This window comes from Pan paniscus, chromosome 5 (assembly GCF_029289425.2).
Source record: "Pan paniscus chromosome 5, NHGRI_mPanPan1-v2.0_pri, whole genome shotgun sequence".
Classification (NCBI taxonomy): domain Eukaryota; kingdom Metazoa; phylum Chordata; class Mammalia; order Primates; family Hominidae; genus Pan; species Pan paniscus.
Window position 1 is genome coordinate 120,474,033 of NC_073254.2, and position 21,741 is coordinate 120,495,773.

General features: G+C 42.2%; 1 protein-coding gene across 1 annotated transcript in view; it reads right to left on the minus strand.

The window, feature by feature from the left end:
• Positions 1 to 21,741, minus strand: part of SIM1 (SIM bHLH transcription factor 1) — a 75,373-nt gene that overhangs the window by 42,589 nt on the left and 11,043 nt on the right. Inside the window, exons 3-9 of the mRNA XM_063605418.1 lie at positions 21,633 to 21,715; positions 18,139 to 18,232; positions 17,467 to 17,571; positions 17,239 to 17,324; positions 16,355 to 16,554; positions 16,022 to 16,128; positions 15,145 to 15,292 (exon numbers count right to left, since the gene is read on the minus strand). Coding sequence (XP_063461488.1) covers positions 15,145 to 15,292; positions 16,022 to 16,128; positions 16,355 to 16,554; positions 17,239 to 17,324; positions 17,467 to 17,571; positions 18,139 to 18,232; positions 21,633 to 21,715 — 823 coding nt within the window. The remainder of the gene's footprint in view (positions 1 to 15,144; positions 15,293 to 16,021; positions 16,129 to 16,354; positions 16,555 to 17,238; positions 17,325 to 17,466; positions 17,572 to 18,138; positions 18,233 to 21,632; positions 21,716 to 21,741) is intronic.

The window sequence follows — 21,741 nt, forward strand, 5'->3', positions numbered from 1 at the left end:
ATCTCTTAAAAAGAGAGAGAGAGATAATAGTGTATGCCTCGTTTGTTATCATTTATTGATTCAGTTTATCAGCTACTTTCCTGAAAGCAGTAGTTCTAAAACTTCAGCACGCCTCGGAAGCACCTGAAGAGTGTTAACACACAGCTTGCTGGGCTGTTTCCCTTAGAGTTTCTCATTTGTAGGTCTGGGGTTCAGCCCAGCGATTTGCATTCTTAACAAGCTACTGGGTGGTGCTGATGCTACAATCAGGGGCCATACTTTGAGAGCTAAACCAGTTGTTATCTGAGTGGTTGTTGTTGTTGTTTGTTGTTGTTGTTGTTGTTGTTGTTTAAATGAAAGGAATCAGATGAAAGGGGACCACAGAGAAGATAAGAAACCACTGAAAAGGGAGGGTTCCAAGGACAAAATTCAAGCTTCACACTTTCCCCAAGGCATACCTCACTGCATATCTTCCACTGAAGTACTCCCACCCCTACTCTCAACTGCTTACTTCCTCCTAACCTCCTTTTGAGTGCCTCTTACTTCTGCAGACCCCAAAACATTGCATAGCTGCAGGGTTTAGTCTTCAGGATGCTTATTTTCTATTAACACATACTCTCTGGGGATCTCATCCACTCTGCTGACTTTAAATTCCATACACTGTTTACCCCCAATATCTAGGCCAGACCTCCCAACTCCACAGCACCCCAGATTCAACTGCTTACATGACATTTCCACTCTGACGAATGACGGGCATCTTGAAGCTAAACATGTTGTCCACACACAACCCTCATTGCCGCCTCTGCCTGCTAAACTGTTCCTTCCCACCATTTACCCAAGTTGCTCAGGCTAAAAAATCTAGGTGTTGTTCTTGACTCCTTTCATCTTCTCACATCCCATATCCAATCTATCTGCAAATCCCATTGGGCCTACCTTCAAAACATATGCCAAATCTGACCCCTCACCACTACCCCATCTTTCAAGTCATCACCTTCCCTCACCGAGGCAATTACAATCATTTCTCAATGGTATTCTCCGTCTCCACCATCCATACTCTCCAAACCAGTCAGAATGATCTTTTCTTATACAATCAGATCATGTCATGCCCGTGTGCAGAATTCTCCAATGGCTTCCCAAAACCTTCAAGATCCAAGGCGATCTGGCCCTGCCTATTCTTCTAGCATCATCTCCTTCCATTCTTCCCCCTCCCTTACTCAGTAGCCACCACAGTGACCTTCTCTGTTCCTCAACATGCCAAGCAGGTTTCCACCTCAGGGCCTTTGCATTCACTTCCCTCCATCGGGAACTCTCCCTGTAGGACTCCACATGGCTGGCTCCCTTCCTTCATTTATGAATCTTTAGAGAAACCTTTCTGACCATCCCTACCTCTTTGTCCTGCTTAATTTTTCTCCTATCACTTTCTGATATTATATGACTTTTTTATTTCTTTATAAGTACTTTATAAGTATATTAAAATTTATACTCAAATTAGCCAGGTGTGGTGGCACATGCATGCCATCCCAGCTACTCCGGAGGCTGAGGCTGTGGGAGGATCTTTTGAGCCTGGGAGGTCAAGGTGCGGTGAACCATGATCTTGCCACTGCACTGCAGCCTGGGCAACAGATTAAGACCCTCCCCCCCCCCCACACACACACATATAATGTATATTTTTATATATATATACATATATATTTAAAAACTTACATTTCATGAGGGTAGGGACTTTGTCTCTTTCAGCCACACTGTAGCCCTACCAGGGCCTGGCACACAGTAGGCACTAGGGGAATATTTGCTGAGTGAATGCATGAACCATCCGCAGCTTGTCATAGAGACGACTACACTCTAAAACATTTCTTACCATTACCTTAATTACAACAACAGAGATTAAGCTGATTCTAATGATAGAAATTTGTTTGTAATGAAGGTCCTATTGAGTCAACCAAAAACAGACACAAATAGAAAAGAGATTATTCTGTAAAGTGCCATGTAACGTCTGTAAATATTTTCTTCCTGGTTTTCAATTAGCCTCCACAATAAAATGCTATCCTGCACATTGCTATTTCTTTAACTGCTCTAATTGGAGGAATGAAATTGACACCCACTCTGCCCTCCCCTTTGTGGGCTTCATTCTTCTAGCATTCCTGAGCTGTAACCCTGCAAGGGTCCATTACCCAAATCCAACACAACAAATACTTCACTATGCCAGGACTGTGGTAAGATTTCAACAGTGAATATAAATGCTGTGCCTTCCAACACTATTAGTCTCTTAACGGCCTATCAAAATTAAAATGAAAAACTCTGTGTTGCATTTGGCTTGATCTGATAACAAGCAGCTCTTTGCCTGTCGCTTGTTTGGACACCAATATCAATTAATGGGAGGTACTGAAACAAGTGAAGCTCCTGGTTCAGTCACAAGAACACGTTATAGTCATTACAAGCACGAGAGTAAAATGAATGGCTGAAGAGCAGCCGCAAACCTGTAAGAATGCTCAGAACCAGGGATTCTACCTTTGTTAATGGTTTTCAGTAGGAAGAGGTGAGAGACAGCACATTCTAAGATTGCATTTTACCAGAGAATGTTGCTATTCTTGGAGAGATGTAAAAAGTGGCAAGGGACTTGGGTTTAAAAGCACAAACACAGAGAGAATCCCACCTTAATGGGTACCATTATGATATCCAGTTCAATATAATGAGGCTATTTCTACAATCTACCCGTCAGCCCATATTAGCACGGCTTTACTGATGCGGATACAACAAATTCTGTTTGAACAAGAAATCCCTGGAGCGGGGGTGGGGGAAGGATCCATTCACAGGCCCTATCCATTTAGCAATCAATCAAAGAAAAAATATTCTTCTAGTAAAGACAGCAGCTCCCATTTGAATCCTCGTAAAATATTAAATGTTCTAAATAAAATAATTTTCTGTGGGTGACACGTTGATTGTTGTTTTGTGAAAACATCATGACTGTTGATGCTAAAATTAGTGAAGAAGAGATGGGCTCAGGATACAGACTGGCAATTGAGCAGGTCCCAAGTATACCCAAACTCTGAAGAAACTGAGTCACTTTTTGGAGACCCCATATTTAAAAAGAGAGTAAACTGTCCATAGACCATGCAAAATATTGGCAAAATGTCATAAATGACTATGTAAGTATTAGGTGGAATCATATGAAATTGCCAATATTGAACTGTTTTAATGTATAGAAGTGACAATTTCATATGGTCCACCCTAAAACAGCATTATCTACTTAAAGAAAGCATGCCAAAGAGGAAAGCAGGTGGATGCTGGAGTCCAGACCCCGGGTTGGTATGCTCGCTGGACCACTCACTAGCTATGTTGTATTGGCTGAGTCACTTAGCTTCTCTGAGCTCTCACACAAAGCAGCCGCCCTTCAGATGTGAGTCTGTCTTACTCCTCAGCCTTCCTAAGCATGCAATGAACAAAACAACGTGCCACGCCTCTTTCAGCTTAGAGCTAACAACCACCTCCCAGTCTCTCCCAGACAGAGGAACAATACCTGAGAATTACCTCTTACAAAAGAAAAAAGAAACAAAAAAAATTATAAACATCCAAAATAATTGACAACATATTTCAAGATGTAATACATCTGCAAAGACTATTTTGAATCTAGAATGATTCTTTAATTTAAAAATTCACTGAGATTCATAATCCTATCAGAACTCAACCCCCAAAATTTTGAAAAATCCCATCTGCAGCAGGACAAAACATCATTCCAACAGGACAAAAATCAACACAACTGCTCCCTCTCCCTGAGGCAATGAGATAAACAGGGCCCACCCTGGGCAACGTCCTTGAGAGAGTTGAAGTTGAACTCCTTAATCTGTAGCCAGTTACCTTGTTGCCAGTCATGAACTCCCTTACCATACACATCACACACACACACACACACACACACACACACACACACACCACTCCCAAGGTGCCCAACTCCTCCCACTGTCTCTCCTCCCCTCCTACTATCTAGACAGAAAGCAGTCTAACCACACCTGTGAGCTCATTTTTCAGGAGTGACCCAAACAGTGCCAAGGTGCTTTAGGCCCTCTTCCTTCTAATTGTGAGTGGACGTACTTTCCTCCATAAAGGCATCTCAGTTACCAGCAAGCCCACAGGGAAATCAGGCTAGGATACAGCTTGGACATATGCTTATTTCTTTTTCCTGCAGACACTGTCTTACTCATTTTGATGTCCTCTGAACTGTGCACAGTGCTTGGCACACAATAGGTGTTCAATAAGCCTTTTATGAATGCTTAAAGGCCACTAGTCCTAACCAATTGAAGGAGGATCTTTCCAGATGCATCAAAATAATTGCTGATTTCTTGTTCTTGGGCCACCATCTGCTTCCTAAGACTCATGCTTTCCCTCCATTGGTCCAAAGACTCACACACATTTATTTTGTGTTCATTGGCAAGACAAAAATTATTTTATTCAATTTCACTAAAATAACAACTGTAATAAATCACATGTACTCAGTGTTACTTTGTGTTGGGCACAGGGCCACCAACCTTACACATGATCTCATTAAATGTTCCAATTGACTCTATGAGGTAGAACCCATTATTACCCGCATCTTACAGGTTTTTGTTGTTGTCGTTGTTTTTTGTATTTTGTTTTTGTTTTTGGTATTTTTTTTTTTTTTTGAGATGGCCTCTTGCTCTGTCACCAGGCTGGAGTGCAGTGGCGTGATCTTGGCTCACTGCAGCCTCTGCCTCCCAGGTTCAAGCAATTCCCTGCCTCAGCATCCCAAGTAGCTAGGACTACAGCCCGCACCACCACACCCGGTTAATTTTTTGTATTTTAGTAACGACGGGGTTTCACCATGTTGGCCAGGATGGTCTCGATCTCCTGACTTCGTGATCCACCTACCTCAGCCTCCCAAAGTGCTGGGATTACAGGCATGAGCCACTACACTCGGCCCATTTTACAGATTTTTTAAAAATAGAGAGATAGTGTAGTTAAGCAATTTGTCCATAGTCACTGGGCTAATGAGTGGCAGTGCTAGGGAACGGACAATAGACTCTACATTCTAGAGCCCAACTTCTTAACTAATATGCCATGTCACAGGATAAAATATTATGATACCTCATTTGATAACATATTTTTCAAATACCTTGTAATGCATTCCTATGTTTTTCAGAGTTTGAAACATCCAACTAAGAAGCCTAAGGTTTAGACTGCATCATATTCTAATAACAACAGGATTATAATATCAAATGAGACTCTCTGACCCTGCAAATCTGGAACCAGCTGTATACGGACTTTGAACCTCCCTTTTCTCCAATCTGCTGGTGTTTGTCATCCTAATATATACCTCATATTTTCTTTCTGAAAATAATTTTTGAAATATACCCATCATACATACGGCAGCACAGTGTATTCATTTCAATAAGATTTACATTCAGAATATTGATATCCAAAAAAAAATTTTTTTAATGGTGTTGTATGTCTAGATGCTAAAAAGAAAAAAAACATATTTATTACTAAAGCTGGGTGAACTTGTTAATTATATATCAGTACCAATTTGGGAAAGGCAAGAGACTGTGCCTCCCTGGCACGAAGAAGGTGCTCCATAAATGCTGACGTTTCTCCCTCTGCATGGAAATCTCTGCTCCCTTTAGAGTATCAATGACAACAGTGAAAAATAGAGTGAGCCTGACCAAACTGCAGAAGTCACCACATACAAAGAGCACAAAGCTTGGAGGTTTGTGTGTTGTGGGACTGGGGAAGGGAGAGAAAATAAACACCTAAACTTGTGGGTTTGAGGATATAGAGAAAATAGTTTCCAGTCCTGATGAAACATGCTCAGTTCTGGATCCCCGTCTCTCACCTTGTACAAAAATCAACTCAAGAAGGATCAAAGACTTAAATCTAAGACATGAAATTATAAATTCTAGAAGATAACATTGGAAAAACTCCTCTGAACATGGATTTAGGCAAAGAATTCATGGCTATGACCCCAAAAGCAAATGCAACAAAAATGAAAATAAATAAATGGGACCTGATTAAAAAAAAGCTTCTGCATTGCAAAAGAAACAATCAGCAGAATAAACACACAACACACAGATTGGAAGAAAATATTTGCAAACTGTGCATCTGACAAAGAATGAGTATTCAAAATCTACAAGGATCTCCAACAAATCAACAAGAAAATACAAATAATACCATCAAAAAGTAGGCAAAGGACATAAATAGACATTTCTCAAAAGAAGATATACAAACAGCCAACAAACATATGAAGAAATGCTCAACATTACTAATCATCAGGGGAATGCAAACTAAAACCCCAGTGAGGTACCACCTTACACCTGCAAGGATGGCCATAATTTAAAAATCAAAAAGCAATAGATATTGGTGTAAATGTGGTAAAAAGGGAACACTTTCACACTACTGATAGAAGTGTAAATTAGTACAATCGCTATAGAAAACAGTATGGGCATTCCTTAAGGAACTAACAGTAGAACTACCATTTGATCCAGCAATCCCACTACTGGGTATCTACCCAAAGGAAAATAAGTCATTATATGAAAAAGACACATGCACACGCATGTTTATAGCAGCCCAATTTGCAATTGCAACGATATGGACCAATCTAATTGCCCATCAACCAATGAGTGGATAAAGAAAATGTGGTGTATATATATACTGTGGAATATCACTCAGTCATAAAGAGGAACAAAATAATGTCTTTTGCAGCAACTTGGTTGGAACTGGAGGCCACTGTTCTAAGTGCAGTAACTCAGGAATGGAAAACTAAATATCATATGTTCTCAGTTATAGATAAGAGCTAAGCTATGAAGACCCAAAGGCATAAGAATGGTATAATGGACTTTGGGGCTTCCAGGGGAAAGGTTGTGTGGGGTGAGGAATAAGACTGCATATTGGCTACAGTGTACCCTGCTTGGGTGATAGGTGCACTAAAATTTCATAAATTACCACTAAGGAATTTATCCATGTAACCAAAAACTGCCTGTACCTCAAAAACTATTGAAATTTAAAAAAAAGAAACATGCTCAGTTTCAACAATGAACTTCAAGGTGAAGAATGTAAAGAAAGAGAGAAAACCTAGCTTAAACAAGAGCAGTGAGACCATCACTGTTTGAACCTAATTTGAAGAGTGATACTAACGGTGTTACAAGGAGTGCTTACTGGGAAAAGAACATGACAAATGTATATAGGTCATTGACCCATCTCAAAACACTCTACTTCTGCTTCCAACCCTTAAAATTCCATCCTTTCCCTGATAGCTCTACTGTCACTTTGAGCTCCTTTGTATTCTGTGTCCTTAGCAAATGGTGCAAGTATACTATAACATTGCAAACTGAGCTAATCTGAACTTCTCAAAGATTTCGATGGAACTCTTCTATTTCACCAACTAAATTGTCAACTGCTTGATAAATGCTAAGATTCCTACTTCATGTAATCATGCAATTAATCATTGCAATCTGCTATACTCTGTGAAACACTGGTATACAGCCACACTCAGTCCATGTAGAACAATGAGGAATATACAAAAGGCTCCACTGAACACCATCAGAAATGTCAGTGTTTGGTGTTTTATGCACATTAAATTATAACTATTGGTAAAGTTGACAAAACACTGATTCCAACTAAATTACCCTAGATATTTGGTTAGTTTCTTATGATCTCTTTTTCCCCAAGAAACGAACCTATGTAAAACACCTTCCACACTCTCTAGCACAAAGAAAGTGCTCAATAAATGCTGTGTTTTCTCCCTCTACATAGAAATCTCTACTCCCCTTAGAGCATCAAGACTACAGTGAAAAACAGAGTGAGCCTAACCAAACTGCAGAAATCACCACACACAAAGAGCAAAAAACTTGGAGGTTTGTGTGTTAAGGGATCGGGGAGGGAAGAGAAAATAAACACCTAAATTTATGGATTTGAGGATACAGAAAGTCAAGTTAAGGAGAAAACAATGAATTCTCTTTCAAAGTATTTTAGTTGACATTACATAATTGGCAAGAGCTAATAAAAACAGCTAAGAAATTCTAGGCACCTGCTTTCTGTCAGATACTGTGCTATATTCTCTCTATATATTATCTCATTTAATCCTCCATAAATCCCCAAAAGGTGGGTACGAATGTCCCCATTTCACATATGGGGCAACAGAGGGTCAAAGGGGTAGAGTGATCTGCTCAAGGCCTCACAGCTATTATGTAGCATAGTCTTCATTCTAACCCAGGCCCATCTGGCACTAAAGCCCATGCCTTTGTTTCACAGATTGCTTGGAAAATGATACTGTGGGTCTTTATAAAAACAAAATCACAATCCTACTGCAATACCACTTTCTGGAGATGGCCCAGGCTCAGCCAGACCCCAAACATTGTCAATGCCCTACAAAGTAACTTCTCCTTTCAGTTCCATGATCACCAAGGAGGAGCCCTCTTCCCTGCCAGCTCCCTGTCCTTGCAATGCCAAGGGGAGGAGAAAGGGAGATGGAGTCGGGGAGTTTACTCCCTCAGGCAAGCCAGAATGCTAAATTCCTCTGTTGACAGGTACTCAGGAATTCCAAATTTCGTCTAAACTCCAACCAATCCTTTTTTGCATGAAGGCTTAATTATAGACACTAGCATTTCAGCTCCAGTGAATTTTCTATGATCACCTGCTCATCTGGAAAGACATCATAAGCCAAGAACAGAGAAGGAAGTATTGGTTAAGGTGAGAGCAGTGGCAGCCTTTTACTAAATTATGAAGATATGTATAATCCATCCCACCCCCCACCACACACACATCTTGTATCAAACATAACAGTGTTTCCCATGTGAGTAGACTAAGTCAGGAGAAAAAAACATGTTTTTCTGGAGTTCAAGTAAAGCCTCCCTTGAATTTCTCCATCCATTCACAATAACATGTATGGGTGCCTGCCTTCATATGAGGCAGTGATCCGTATTTTTCTACAATGTGAGTCAAAGATCAAAAACCTTTTTTCCCAACAGCCAGACTAAGAGAAAGCCAGAGGAAAGTAGACAGGCTGGTCATTCAGTACACACCAAGTGGCCTCTACCCAGGAACTAAAGGGAAACTCCTATGAATCAGTGTCCTTCAGGTCAGAGCAACAACAGAGGAAGGAGTGGAGGCCAGAGAGGCCTGGGGAAGGAGAAGTAGTTGGATAGTGGCAGTGCCAAGGGGCCAGAGGATGGCACAGCAGACCCAAGAATACTAGGAAGTTCTCTATCCCAGGCCTCTGAATAGAACCCCCAGGGGGCCTCCCCTGCTGCCATATATCCCCTCCATTCTCTCTCAAAGGCAGAAAAGGGTCAATTCCTTCCTCTCATCCCATCCCCATGGGGATGTACACACACACACACCACGTAAGAAATACACCCCTGCCACAGCAGGCAATTTGCATCACATCTGACTTGGTTTGCAAATCTACTGACATTTGGGTTAACTCTTTTGTTTAGCAAAAACATAAAATGTTAAATCTGGTTGCAGAAATAGAATAATTAGTAATAGCAATAATGTACTTGTATAATCTAGGACCAAGCAATTCAGTAAACAACTAAAATGTTTGCAGGCTACATTTTCTTCTTACAAAATGAAAATGTCCTTAGTGAAACTTATGGGGAAAAAATGAGACATTCTTAATTGAATGTCATTGAGAAGATAGAAGAGCTAAATTTTAGCTAGGAAAATGTCAATATCTGCGCACCCTTGTGAAGCAACCACAAAGAGGCAGCTTCTTAATCTTCCATCATTAATTCAGATCAAAGCCTATCTTGAAGTTTTGTGGGCTGAACACTACAGGCCTCACTCATTCAAATCCATCCCTGTCTCTCAGACATCTTTCCCACAACCACCTTCCACTTCCACCCCTATACACAGAGAACAGCAGGATGCAGTAGGAGTGACACACCAGCTTTTAATTCTGGCTTCACTACTTACTCAGCATATCTGAGCCTCAGTTTCCACACCTAAAAATACAAAAAAGCAATCTCCGACCCAACCACTGTGCAGAGCCATCAAAGAAGCAAGTCAGGTAACCAATGTGACAGCACTTTGAAACAGATATGAATTCAGCATTTGTTTAAAAAAATACAAAGTCTGTAAGTTCATGAAAGATGAATTCAAAACCAAATACAGATCCTTTTGATAAAATACAATAATAAGGAAAAAGTGTATGAAGAATAAGATTATTTAAGTGAGTATTTAACTGGTATTATGTATTTCAAAAGAGACTAAATCTCCCAGCTCTTCCTTTTAACTAAGTGTTTTGGTAGTTATAAAATTAGTATTAATACAAATATATCTTCAATTTGTTTTTATAATCATTAAGTTACATGAAAGATCATCTGAAAAGAACAACTGTGACTCTGATGTTCAATATTATCTTAGTAAAGATTAAACACAATTAAGGATCAAATCTAATTTACGGGTATACATTAGTGCATGATTATTATTTTGGAAGATCAAAAGATTAAGTCTATACAAATGCTCCAGAGAGTAAATTATCTTATATTTTCTGAAGCTTGCTAAGTGAAAAGGGTTTCATTTTATATTGTTTGTATTTATATTTTTGTAATACAAAAGTGATTTTGCTAACCAGGAAAATAAATTGTACTCCATAACTATATATGTTATTGGTCAAGTTTTTTTAAAGCATTCTCTAAAAACTCCTAGTAATAATAATAATATATCACTGGTCTTTAAATAAGTAATTTTTAAAAATTTGAAAACCCAAATTAACCCAGCACAAATAATGTACCTAAAAGAGGAAAGCAATATGAACATATTTTAATGTTTGCTGCTTTATGGCAAGGATATGTCGGGTTTTATATTGACAGAATATGTTAACATTTAAAATCCTTTTTAATTCTAAGAACTACAGTGGTTCTCATAATGGTAAGTTGTTGTGGTTAACATACCATATGCAAACAACGACAAAAAGTATAGGATCTGCAGTAATTACAATATAGAGCCCCCTTTTTTTTTCATTGACATGAAGGAAGTACTGTATGTCACCTTTGGTATTTGGCCTAACTTTTCTATGAATTCAAAAGGGGTATTTAGTAGACAGCAAATGTTACATACACTACCAATATAAATTGTCTCTATTTGTTCTGCTTTTAGTAACACAGAAATAGAAGTTTTAACACAGAAAACTACTTCCTCATATATGTTCAGTGAATCACTCTAAAATACCATGTGAGATTTTCTAGGAAAGCAATGTTCCATCCTAAACTTAGAAAATAAATAAGCAGAGAAGCTGTCTTTGCTAAGAAAAAGAAGTTCAGGTGTTAAATCTGTCTGATTCCAAAATTTCCAAATTACTCACTAAATCTATTCTCTCTCTTTTACTTTCCAGACATAATATCAGAATTGTATTAGCTTGCAAGTCTTATTAGAAAGCTAGTTTAAAATACAGTATCATTTAGAACTTTCTATCCTACGAAAGTCTCCTCACAAAATATCATCTATCCATCAGCCTAATTGAGATCATACACCAATGAGAACTCGACGAACATTAGTGGCAGATTGTTTTTAACGGCACCAGTAAACTAGCTCTCAACTATATTTTTGCAAGCTCTACACACAATAATTTGTAACATTTTAAATGTGTCATCATAAATGATACGGTGGCTACGCAGGAAAATGCTATTCAAGGATGAAGCACCATGATATCTGTGGCTTACTTTGAAGTGATTTAGCAGGAAAAAAAATACACATTAAAAATAGGCACACATATAGGTAGAGAGAGATATAAAGCAAATATAGGAAAATATTAACAGTTGTTGGATGTAGATCATGTGAATATGGATATTCATTTACTTCTCTTTTAACTTTTATATTTGCAAAGTTTATGTTTTAAAATATTTTTAAATAGGAATTTTATACTCTAGTGGGTTATCTTTAAAAGTGGCAGAATATTTCTTATTTTAAAAATACATGTAGTCTGAAAACATAAATAGAACCAAGACTCTTAATTTTCTTGTAAATTGTTTTTCATAGTTTATTAGGTGTTCTACATTTTCAATTTTCTTTACATTAAAAACTAAAGCTTTCCATCTGAACTGGCTATGAATAATTAATAATACTAATTAAACTCAAGAAAATATGAATTCAAGAAAACTCACGTAGGTCTTTACACAGTATACTCCATATATTCTGGACTTTCCCCAACATCCTTGTTACTAGACACTAGTTCCATTCACCTACCCTCTTGAAAATAACCAGAGAGCAAGGCCTGTCATACTTAACACTTATTTCAAAGCCTGAGGATACTCATAACTTATAAGAAAAATCTTTTTTAAATGTGTAAAGCTAACAGGGTATGTGTGTCTTGCAGAAAATTATGAACTGATCAGTGTTTTGTTTTGTTTTCTTTTGTTTTGGACCAAGGGTTTAATGAAGAGCTATAGAAGCTTCACTGAACCTCGGAGACCCAGAAAAACTAAGGGAATTTTCAGAATTTACTCATAGTATCTTCTCACTCTCCTCTCCAGATTTTCAGAACATATGGTGGGCATACAGAAGTCAGTAAAAAGCATCAAGGCGTATACCACCTGCCTCTAAAATCATCCAGTTTTCCTATATGCCCTGTTGCAACTGCTTATTAAAACAAGGTTGCTAAATAATTCATTGTTGCTTTTGTTAGATAATAATAACTTATTTTCTAGGCATATTTTAACTTCAGCAATAAATCAGGAAATTAGAAAATCAACGAGCTTATGAATGTTGCCTCCACCAAAACATCACAACCTCATTTGACCAAGGCTTATTTTAAAACCTCTACTTTCATGACATGAAAATCCTTTTAAAATGTATGCTATTGAAACGTTTAAATTTGAAAAACATCTGGCATGTCAAACTATTTGGGAGCTTGTGGTTTTAAGTACTTTGTTTGAGGTGGTGTATTTAGAAAGAATTCACTTGTCATTCTCAGGCTTCATAGGGAAGTAGCCCTAAAAAACAAATGTATGTGGTAGTTCACTACAACCATGGAGAATCAATAGCCATCTATTTAATTTGCTAAGACAATGTAAATTAGTAACTTCCAGCCAGATGTGTGATATGCACATCAAACAAACTGCAACCTGTTCATTATGAAAATCCTGTCAACACACACTGAGCCACTTGATGACATTTCGTCTAGAGCAATTTCCACATTTGCAGCTATAAAAATTGTCCTAAGAATTTTTCTACAAGAAATTGAAGCTGAGACTCATAAAAGGGTAATCAATTTCAGCTTTTCATCTTGTGTGCTGTGTCTATATGCTTCTGTGTGTTTATTTCCATTTTCATTCAGAGGTATAAAATGTTTTAACAATGTGCACCATGCTCTTTTTCCTTCTATTAATCATGTATTTATCCTCATTACATCTTTTTAAATTTGATGTAAAGTTGATCATCTAATTATACAGTTCTGAAGGAGTATGTAAAGTCAGGAATGACAGAATCAACAGAAGAAAAAATGTACACTTATCTACTGGAAAACAAAACAGAATATTTCAAAATGACTCCAAACATAAATTAAGTTTACCCATTGGGAGGTCTAACTTGCATTTGGATCATTTATATGGGTCTGTGTGACTATATACCCTGCTGTTTGATAAAAATGATTACTAACCACAGGCACCCACCAGAGAACAGAGTGTATGTGTAATGCTTGTGATGTCTCAGACATACAAAGCACCTTCTTAAAGAATGTCCGTTTCCTTTCCATGGTAAGCAGACATAATTTTTCACCCTTTAATACTACTGTTTCACAGAGGGGCCTATTTTATGTATTATGCTTTGCCATTCTCTCTTGCATTTATTTTAATAATATGAAGAACTGTATTCATGAAATTGATAGTTTTGTTTCATGAAACCCAAAATGTTGGTGAATTTTGTTTTGTATTAAAATACACAGCCTTCTTGATATTACAAGAATTATATAATATTAACACCGTTTACTAAGATAAAAAATTAAAAGATTATTCTTAATTGCCAGCTACTATTCTTGAATGTTGAATCTTCATCTAAGCCAAATTCATTTTCTAAGTCTATTGAATTAAATTTTTTTATTAAACAAGACACAGAATAAATAGTCTTACTGCCAAGCATAATATTTCCAACTACTATATTTTTAATTTGGCAATTTAAAACAACGTGAAACGAATCTAGTCCTTATCACCTATAGTATAGTCTGATTCCAAATAGCACCCCTTCACCAACTTCCTAATGTCTAAATAGCATTCTACTAAGTGCCTGGTGTGTCAACACTTCCAGCTTCCAAAGTAAACAACCCATGAGATCCCCTAAAATCACAAGAATTTCAACCTCTACCAAAAAAAGGGTGGGGAGAGCGCAACAGCACACACAAAAGAGTTCTTCATAAAGGCTTCAACCCTAAGCAATTCAACTTTCACAAACATTGTACAGAACACGCTTTCTTCACCAGCCGCACACCAGGCCACGTGATGAGCCTGCAGGGCCACACTGGCAACCAGAAACGATTATTGTTTCTAGAAAGAATAAGGCTCAAATGCAGGCCTCTGCAGCCTCCCTGTCATTCGCGCCCGCAGGTGGCACCCAGAGCTCCGCTCCTCACTCAGTGAAGCAATTACGCCCCGCGCGGGGCCTGGGCGCCGGCCAAGACTTGCAGCGTTCTCTTGGGTCCCTTAGCTTTCTACGAGTTAAAGTCAGATCCTCCTGGTCACTTAAGCCCCCTTTGTGGTTCAGGGGGGAAGCCACTCTCTCAGAACTCTTAACTTTGATTGGAGACTCTGGTTAAAATTAAGAACTTCAAACCCCAGATTTGAAAAAATGAAACAGATGTCCTGTTTGTTAACCATAAATGCCTCCGTACGTTAGATCCTTTCCTCCCTCTCTCTTTCTGCCGCATTAAGTTTTATTTAATGCAGAGTTCGCTTAAAAGGTTAAGAGAGAAAAAGAAAGAGAAGAAAGCAAATATGGACTGTGATGGAAAAACTCCTAAATCTTTCTCTAGAATATAACGAAGAAAACCTCTTCAAAAAGATGAAAGTGTTCGATCTGCCTCCTCTTGGCGCAGCCAGCACTCGAGGGTCAAAATGGCATTCCCCGTGGCCCGAGCCTTGTCTAACCCGGCCGTGCCGCCACCCGCACTCTCGCAGAGAGCAGGGTCGCCTGGGGTGGGTGAAGGGGTCTCAGTCTTGCACTCACGTGAGGACATAGTTGACGCTGACGATACAGTGTGGCCTGGAGGAGCGACTGTTGTGCACGATGGTCGCGTAGCTCTGCACCCATACCCAGCCGCCGTGTTTCGCCAGGAACCTGTAGTACTTGGTGGTCACCTGTCCCTTCACCAGCACTGACGGAGAGACAGGAGGCAGATGGTGGTGAACCAGCCTGCCCGGGACTGGTCCCAAATGCAATCCCTGGTGGTAAGAATTGAGGGCTCTCTGTGGGCCCTAATAACTGCACCAGGCAGGAGAGAGAGAGACGACAGGCAAATTCCCAAAGGAACTGATTGTCCCGTTGTATTGCATCGAGCCCTCCGGTCACCCTTCTAGGGATGATACAGGGGTGGCCAGATGTCTTCACCATTAGCAAAGGGAGGAACACTTAAGAGTTTGGAGGTTTCCTCCAGATTCGCTTTTCTAACTACGGAAGTAAGGCTCTGGGCAGCTGAGCTCCGGCGCTCACGATCCCTGCCCGGGAGATTACGCTCAAAGCAAAGCTGTATCAAAAGCCAGGCGAGTCAACGCAAGTGAGCGCCAGCCTTGGTTTTTGTTCATCTTTAGTGTGGTTCACAGATGTGAAAAAATACCAATAGGAGAGTAATATACCTTCGCCGGAGGCGGGGGACGTATTTCGCCCAGAAATGCTTCTTCCGCCTATATTAGCGGCCCGCGGATGTTAGAGAATTTAGGTGGGCCCAGTGTCGGAGAAGTCCCTCAGGAGGCCTCACACACCACCACCACCCGGCTCCCTGGGCTCCCACCTGTCCTCTTCCGAGGGATTTAAATCTTGGCTCCCCCACCCCCTAACCAGCGGATGCGCCAAGGTTGCCAGGGTACGGGGCAGGGTGGTGCCTTACGCAAATGGTGCGCGCAGCGCAGGTGGAAGGTGTCGCAGCCGTGCACATGGTGGTACAGAGTCTTCTCAATCAGGTCCTGAGGTTCGTACCCCGTCAGCTCCGCCACCCTGAGGAGAGCAATCCCTGCAGGATGAATGCAGGCGGGGGTGCAGGGATGCCCTCCCCACACACCCTCGACAGCCGTCTGACACCTAGCTGTCCGCCCTCACTTTCCAGGGCCGGTTCAGTCGCCTCATCTGCAAAATGGGCTCATAGGATAGACGGAAAGCTCTCAGTCACTAAGCAGGGCCGCCCTCAGGCTAGGAGAGGCCCTTTCCGGCCCTGCCCACCCACCTGGAGTCCAGAAAGATGAGCTTCATGTCCAGGCTGGCGCGGAACATAAACATATTGCTGTGTAGCTTGATCTCCGTGACGGCGCTGGGAGGCAGCGAGTGGCCCACGGCCACCAGGCCCACGTTTTGGTAGCAGCCGTCGAAGGGGGACATGTCCAGGCTGTACTGGCGGATCTTCAAGTAGCCGCTGCAGTGGATGACCTGAGGCAGAGGGAGAGGGAGGGAGACTCAGCCACAGGTAGGAAGAGCCCCCAAAAGGTGGAGAAGGGGTTGAAACATGTTGAAACTCTGCTTAGCCCCAAAGCTGTGCTGACCACGCCCATGCACTAAGGAATCCAAAGTTACTGGTGCTCTAAGGTGTCTTAAGAAAGTGACTGCACAGCCACACTGAACTCACCTGGGAGCGCGTACAAAATGCAGAGGCCTGGCCCCACCAACCCTAACGCATCGGAATAGCGAAGTAGGTCCCTGAAACCTGCTAATGACGTTCAAGGACATTCAACGTGAGACCCATAGCTTCGAATTAAAGCTCTGGTTTCTAACCTCTTATGTAACGCTATGCATAAACTCTTAGGGATTCACCAAAGTTACTCGCCCATTCAGAGGCCTTACGGACCCTTAAGGTCCATCTCTACGGGTCACAAGTTCATAGCCCCCGCGGCCACCCAGTATTGGGACCCAGTCAGACTTTGTCTTTAAGCATAGTCCCCAGCTGTTCACAAAGTTCCGTGGCCCTCGTGGAGAGTCCTGGCCTGCGGCTCCTCGACGCAAGCTGGGGGTGCCCTTGCGGGTAGTCCCAGAGGTAGGGACATTCCTCCCACGCCGCACGCGCCTTGCTTCCCGCCTCCTCTGACTCCAGCCGGAGCGGATCTTCCAGCTACGCACCTTGTAGCCGCCACAGGTGAGGCCGGCGTTACGCTTGGCCAAGACGCACTTCATCCTCAGGAAGAAGGAGCGCTCGATCTCATACTCTGGGAGAGAGGAACGAAGGGAAGCTCAGGTCGTGTGATACCGGCGGCGTGGGACAGCACGCGTCTCTGCCACGACTAATTGGGGAAAAACCACAAGCGGACTGCGATGGGCCTGAGCGTCGCAGGCATGTGTCTACCTTACCCTGCACGAAGTGAGAGTGGTAGGGTTGATGGGCGGTGAGCACCGCCGTCATCTCGTCGTGGTCTGCCGGGTGAATGTATTCATAAATGCTGTTTCCGGTCAGCTCTACCTGTAAAGAGGAGGATGTCGCCGCCGCCGTGGCGGTGGAATGCCCGGTGAAGGGACTGAAAGATTAGGCCAGGGGATCTGCAGGACCATGAGGACAGCAGCCAGAATTCTGGAATTGGCCCTGAGTTCCAATGCCAGCTCTGCTTCTTGCTACCTATTGCAGCCTATCTAAGATTCCGCTTCCTTGTCTATATAATAATAAAAATAGCAGTAATAATGATGATAATAATAATAGTAGTAATAGTAGTAGTAGCAACAGCAGCAGCAGCTCCCTGGCAAAGTTCTGATAAAGACATCATGAAATAAGTATGTAACGTCCTCTCATGTTGTCTGGCTTGCCGTAGGGACTCAAAAAAGTAGCCATTGTTTGGGCCAAGGGTGGAAGGTAAAGGAGAAGGGAAGTGGAGAAATGGAGAGACCCAGAACTATTTAAGAGTCTTCCTGCTAGCTGTGAGATGTCCAGCTCCAGGTTTAGAGAAGCACACCCAGCCCCCAACCCAGCCCCCTACCCCTGCTTCCAGCTCTGGCTGTAAACACTGCAGGTGGGATATGTGAACCACTCACCTACCTGAGAAAGACCCAAGTGGACTGAGGCTGTCTCTGAGATGTACATGATCTTCCCATCTGGGGCTACCACGAAGATGAAGCCATCCAGGGTCTGGGGAGGCACAAATAGAGAGAATAGAGAGCCCTCTGGGCCATCTGGAGAAATGGGAGCAGGAGGACAGAAGTTAGTGACTTTCAGCCAAAAGTGTAGAGAGATGGAGTGGAGCAGGTTTGGCAGGAAACAGGGCATAGAAAACTAGCCACATGAGCCCTTTTGTTCATTCTAAATTTGTAAACATCTGGGGCATGCAGCCCAATGGGAAAGATCCAGAGTAATTGGTGGACAAGGCTAGTGCCCTGTAAGACTCAGGATCCACTGAAACAAACAAGGAAAATACATCCATAAAACACACACACACTGTCTCTCTCTCTCTCTCTCTCTCTCACACACACACACACACACACACACACACACACAGTTCTAGGGGGAAAAATCACAGCCTATATGTTCTGTAATGGAAGGAGTAATAGCAGGGTTTGGGAATAGCAGTGCAGTAGGCATTGGTCGGTCAATATTGGAAGGGCTGGCAGTCAAAAGTTTGTAGACAGAAGAAAGCTGGCCAGTGACTCTGGAAAGAGTCCAGGACAGGGGGTGTTTAGGAGATGAGAGGCTTTACAAGGAGTAAGTCCATAGAGTATTGCCATAGGGTGTATGTGTGTGTAAGTTTACATTGATACATCAAACTGACAGGCTCTCCATGAAGGAAAGTCTTAAGACTTTCACTGTCTCTATCTCTGTGAATAAGGCCTCAGTCCAGGCAGAGACAAGACGAGTCAGACCCTGCTTTCAAGGAGCAGGAAGTCCAGCAGGAGCAACTGGCCTGAAGACAGATATAGTGACCACATAGCTGAACAGGTAGTGCTGAATAGGCAGGGGGCCCAGAGCCTGAGTGACCGGAGGCCTGGGGGACAATCAGGCCTTAGGGGAGCTGATGTTTGAGCAGAACCTTGAACAGGAAGCTTGGACTGGAGAAGAGAGAAAGAGCATTCTAGGCAGAAGGAATGAAGTGGCCAAGTCTGCTGGGTCTGGGGATAGGACCAATCTAGTGTATTCTGAGGTGATGAATTTGGTGTACCACAGACTGCAGAGGAGCTAAACCTGCAATAGATTTTGGAGCTTGAAATGTCAATTTGAGAAACCTGGAGTTGCTCTGTAAGCACTAGAGTTCTAACAGAGGTTTCTAAGCAGGAGAATAGCATGCTTAGATGTGGCAGTTGTTTAACTTTATTTTGTTTTGCAGAATGCAGACAGTGATCTGAGGAGGAAGGGGAGGGGAAGAGGAGATCAGAGAAGGCAGCTGCAGCAGAGATGGTCAAGCCTGAAATGGGGTAGTCACAAGGGGAATATAGAAAGGGGAGAATCTAATTCAAAGATGGTTCTGGATATGGACTTCATTGGTAGCAGAGAGAGGTTTACTTCAGTGTTTCAGTGAAGGCACTAAGCAGAAGGTGACATCATTAACCAAGATTTAGTGTGATTTTGTATGAGTAGAATTCTGGGGGAGGGAGATAATGCCTCCTTGTTTTGGAGATGCTAAACTTCAAGTGTATGCAGATTTCCATTTAGATGTGTCCAGTTTGCAGTAGGAAACAAAAATCTGGAGCTCAGACGGAGAGTCTAGACTCTCAGAGAAACCAGTTGGTTTCATGTAGAGAAAGGAGTTGAGAGGCTGGTGTTGGGTGAGATTACCTGGGTGGCTTTGAAGCTGTGACAGGAGAAACAGAGCTGAAACCTAGGGGACATTACAGCATTTGCAGGCCAACCAGTGGTGGGGAAATCAAAAGGGAGCAGGCAGAGAGAGAGAAGAATCTGGGAAATAGTGCTATTTTAGAAACTGAGGGAAGGAGAGAATGTTAAATCATCAGTGTCACCTCCTTCAAGTCTTAGTCCAAATGTCACCTTCTCAGTGCGGCCCTCTCCAACCATCTCTTATTTTAAAAGGCACTACTCTTTCTTCCTCTCCTCCTTATTTTTCTCCATGGCACCTATACCACCTGGTAAACTATACACTGTACCAGTGTGGGCTTGTAAAGCTGCTCTCCTTAGAATGCAAACTCCATGAGAGCAGGGCTTTCCATCTGGCATGCAATTGCCCCTCCTAAATTTGCGGAATGAGTGAGCTTCATTAGGATAAGAGATGAGCATCTAATTCTTGCTATCAAAATGTGGTGAAGCCAGTGAAGAGCATGATGGGTGGGAGAGATGCCAGACTGCAGGGATGAGGGAGTAAATGGGGAGAGGGTGGGCCATTGAAATTGGGAATGTAAGTCAGTCCTGCCAGAAATGTGGCGTGAAGAAGAGGAAATAAATTGGCAAGAGCTAGAAAGTGTCAGGGACAGTTTGGATTTTGTTTTCTTGTTTACGTTTCTGAGGAAAATTAGCTGGGAATATGAAAATATTGGGGGAAGGACACAGGGAAATCTGATAGAAGATGTCTTAGAGTTAAGTGCCTTTCTAGATAAATTCAAAGGTGTGAAGGCCAGGTCAGTGAGAGAATGCTTGCCCAACCCCTTCCTTTGTCCCACAAAACTAAAATCTTCTTGGTGTCTTGGAAGGAGAAAGGTATAGGGTAGTGGTAGGAAAAGGAGCTCCTGTCAAGAGATGCCACTCATGCCAGCCCACAGGGAGAACTTGCTTAGATTCCCCAAATGCTGCTTAGGTTCAAGGCTTCCAGGAGAGTAGCTCCCAGTGGGCTTGAATAATAATAATAATGATGATGTTGCAGGGTTGGGACAAGGGCAAAATCTAAAAATGCCACCGGGGTTTTGCAATTTAAAATATTTGTTCTGTGACTTAAGTAGGCAAAGAGCAAGTTAAAACTGTGAGCACTACAAACCACAAGGTAATGGGAGCCTAGCATTGGTTAAACTCATTATCTGGGGGTGTGTATGTGCTTAAGCAAGGTCCTGCACACAGCCTGGGCTGGCTTGCAGTGAAAGGCAATAGGAAGAGAAGAGGGAGCCTGGGCACTACAGGGACACAAAACCAGTTGCAGATGTAGCTGAATTGGAAAGACGTGGGCTTAAAGCACTGACAGGTCTTTTTACCAGATTCCTGTTATTTCCTTTGGAAATCCTTCATTTGGGATGGTTCTGTGGCCTTGCCTGTTCTGCCTGATCTGGGGTGTTCCAGTTCCCTCAGCCCAATGGAGACAAATGGTGCCCCCTCCCTTGGTTAGGGGCCTCATTGGGCTACATTCCAAACCCAACTTCTCACTTGTCACCTTGCCTCCCTCTCAGCCTCTTGAGGCATCATCTGCAAAAGCTAAAATTTTACTTTGCAGCAGCTATTGGGCTCTGAGAGGGCCACGTGCAGTCCGGATCCCTGTTTTTTGGGGGGGGGGTTGTTTGTTTGTTTTTGTTTTTGTTTTCTGAGAAACTAAAAGCTCAACTCAGGGCCAGGCACTCAGACCCTCAAAGCTTATGTGTTGCCGGAAGACCTGCACCTGTACCTGGAGCAGATGGGAGCCCAGTTCTCGGCCAACGTTGTCCAGGGGGCTGGTCCGACTTGAGTGGCCCCACGCCTCGCCGAGCCCTGTGGAGACACAGAAGCATCCTATA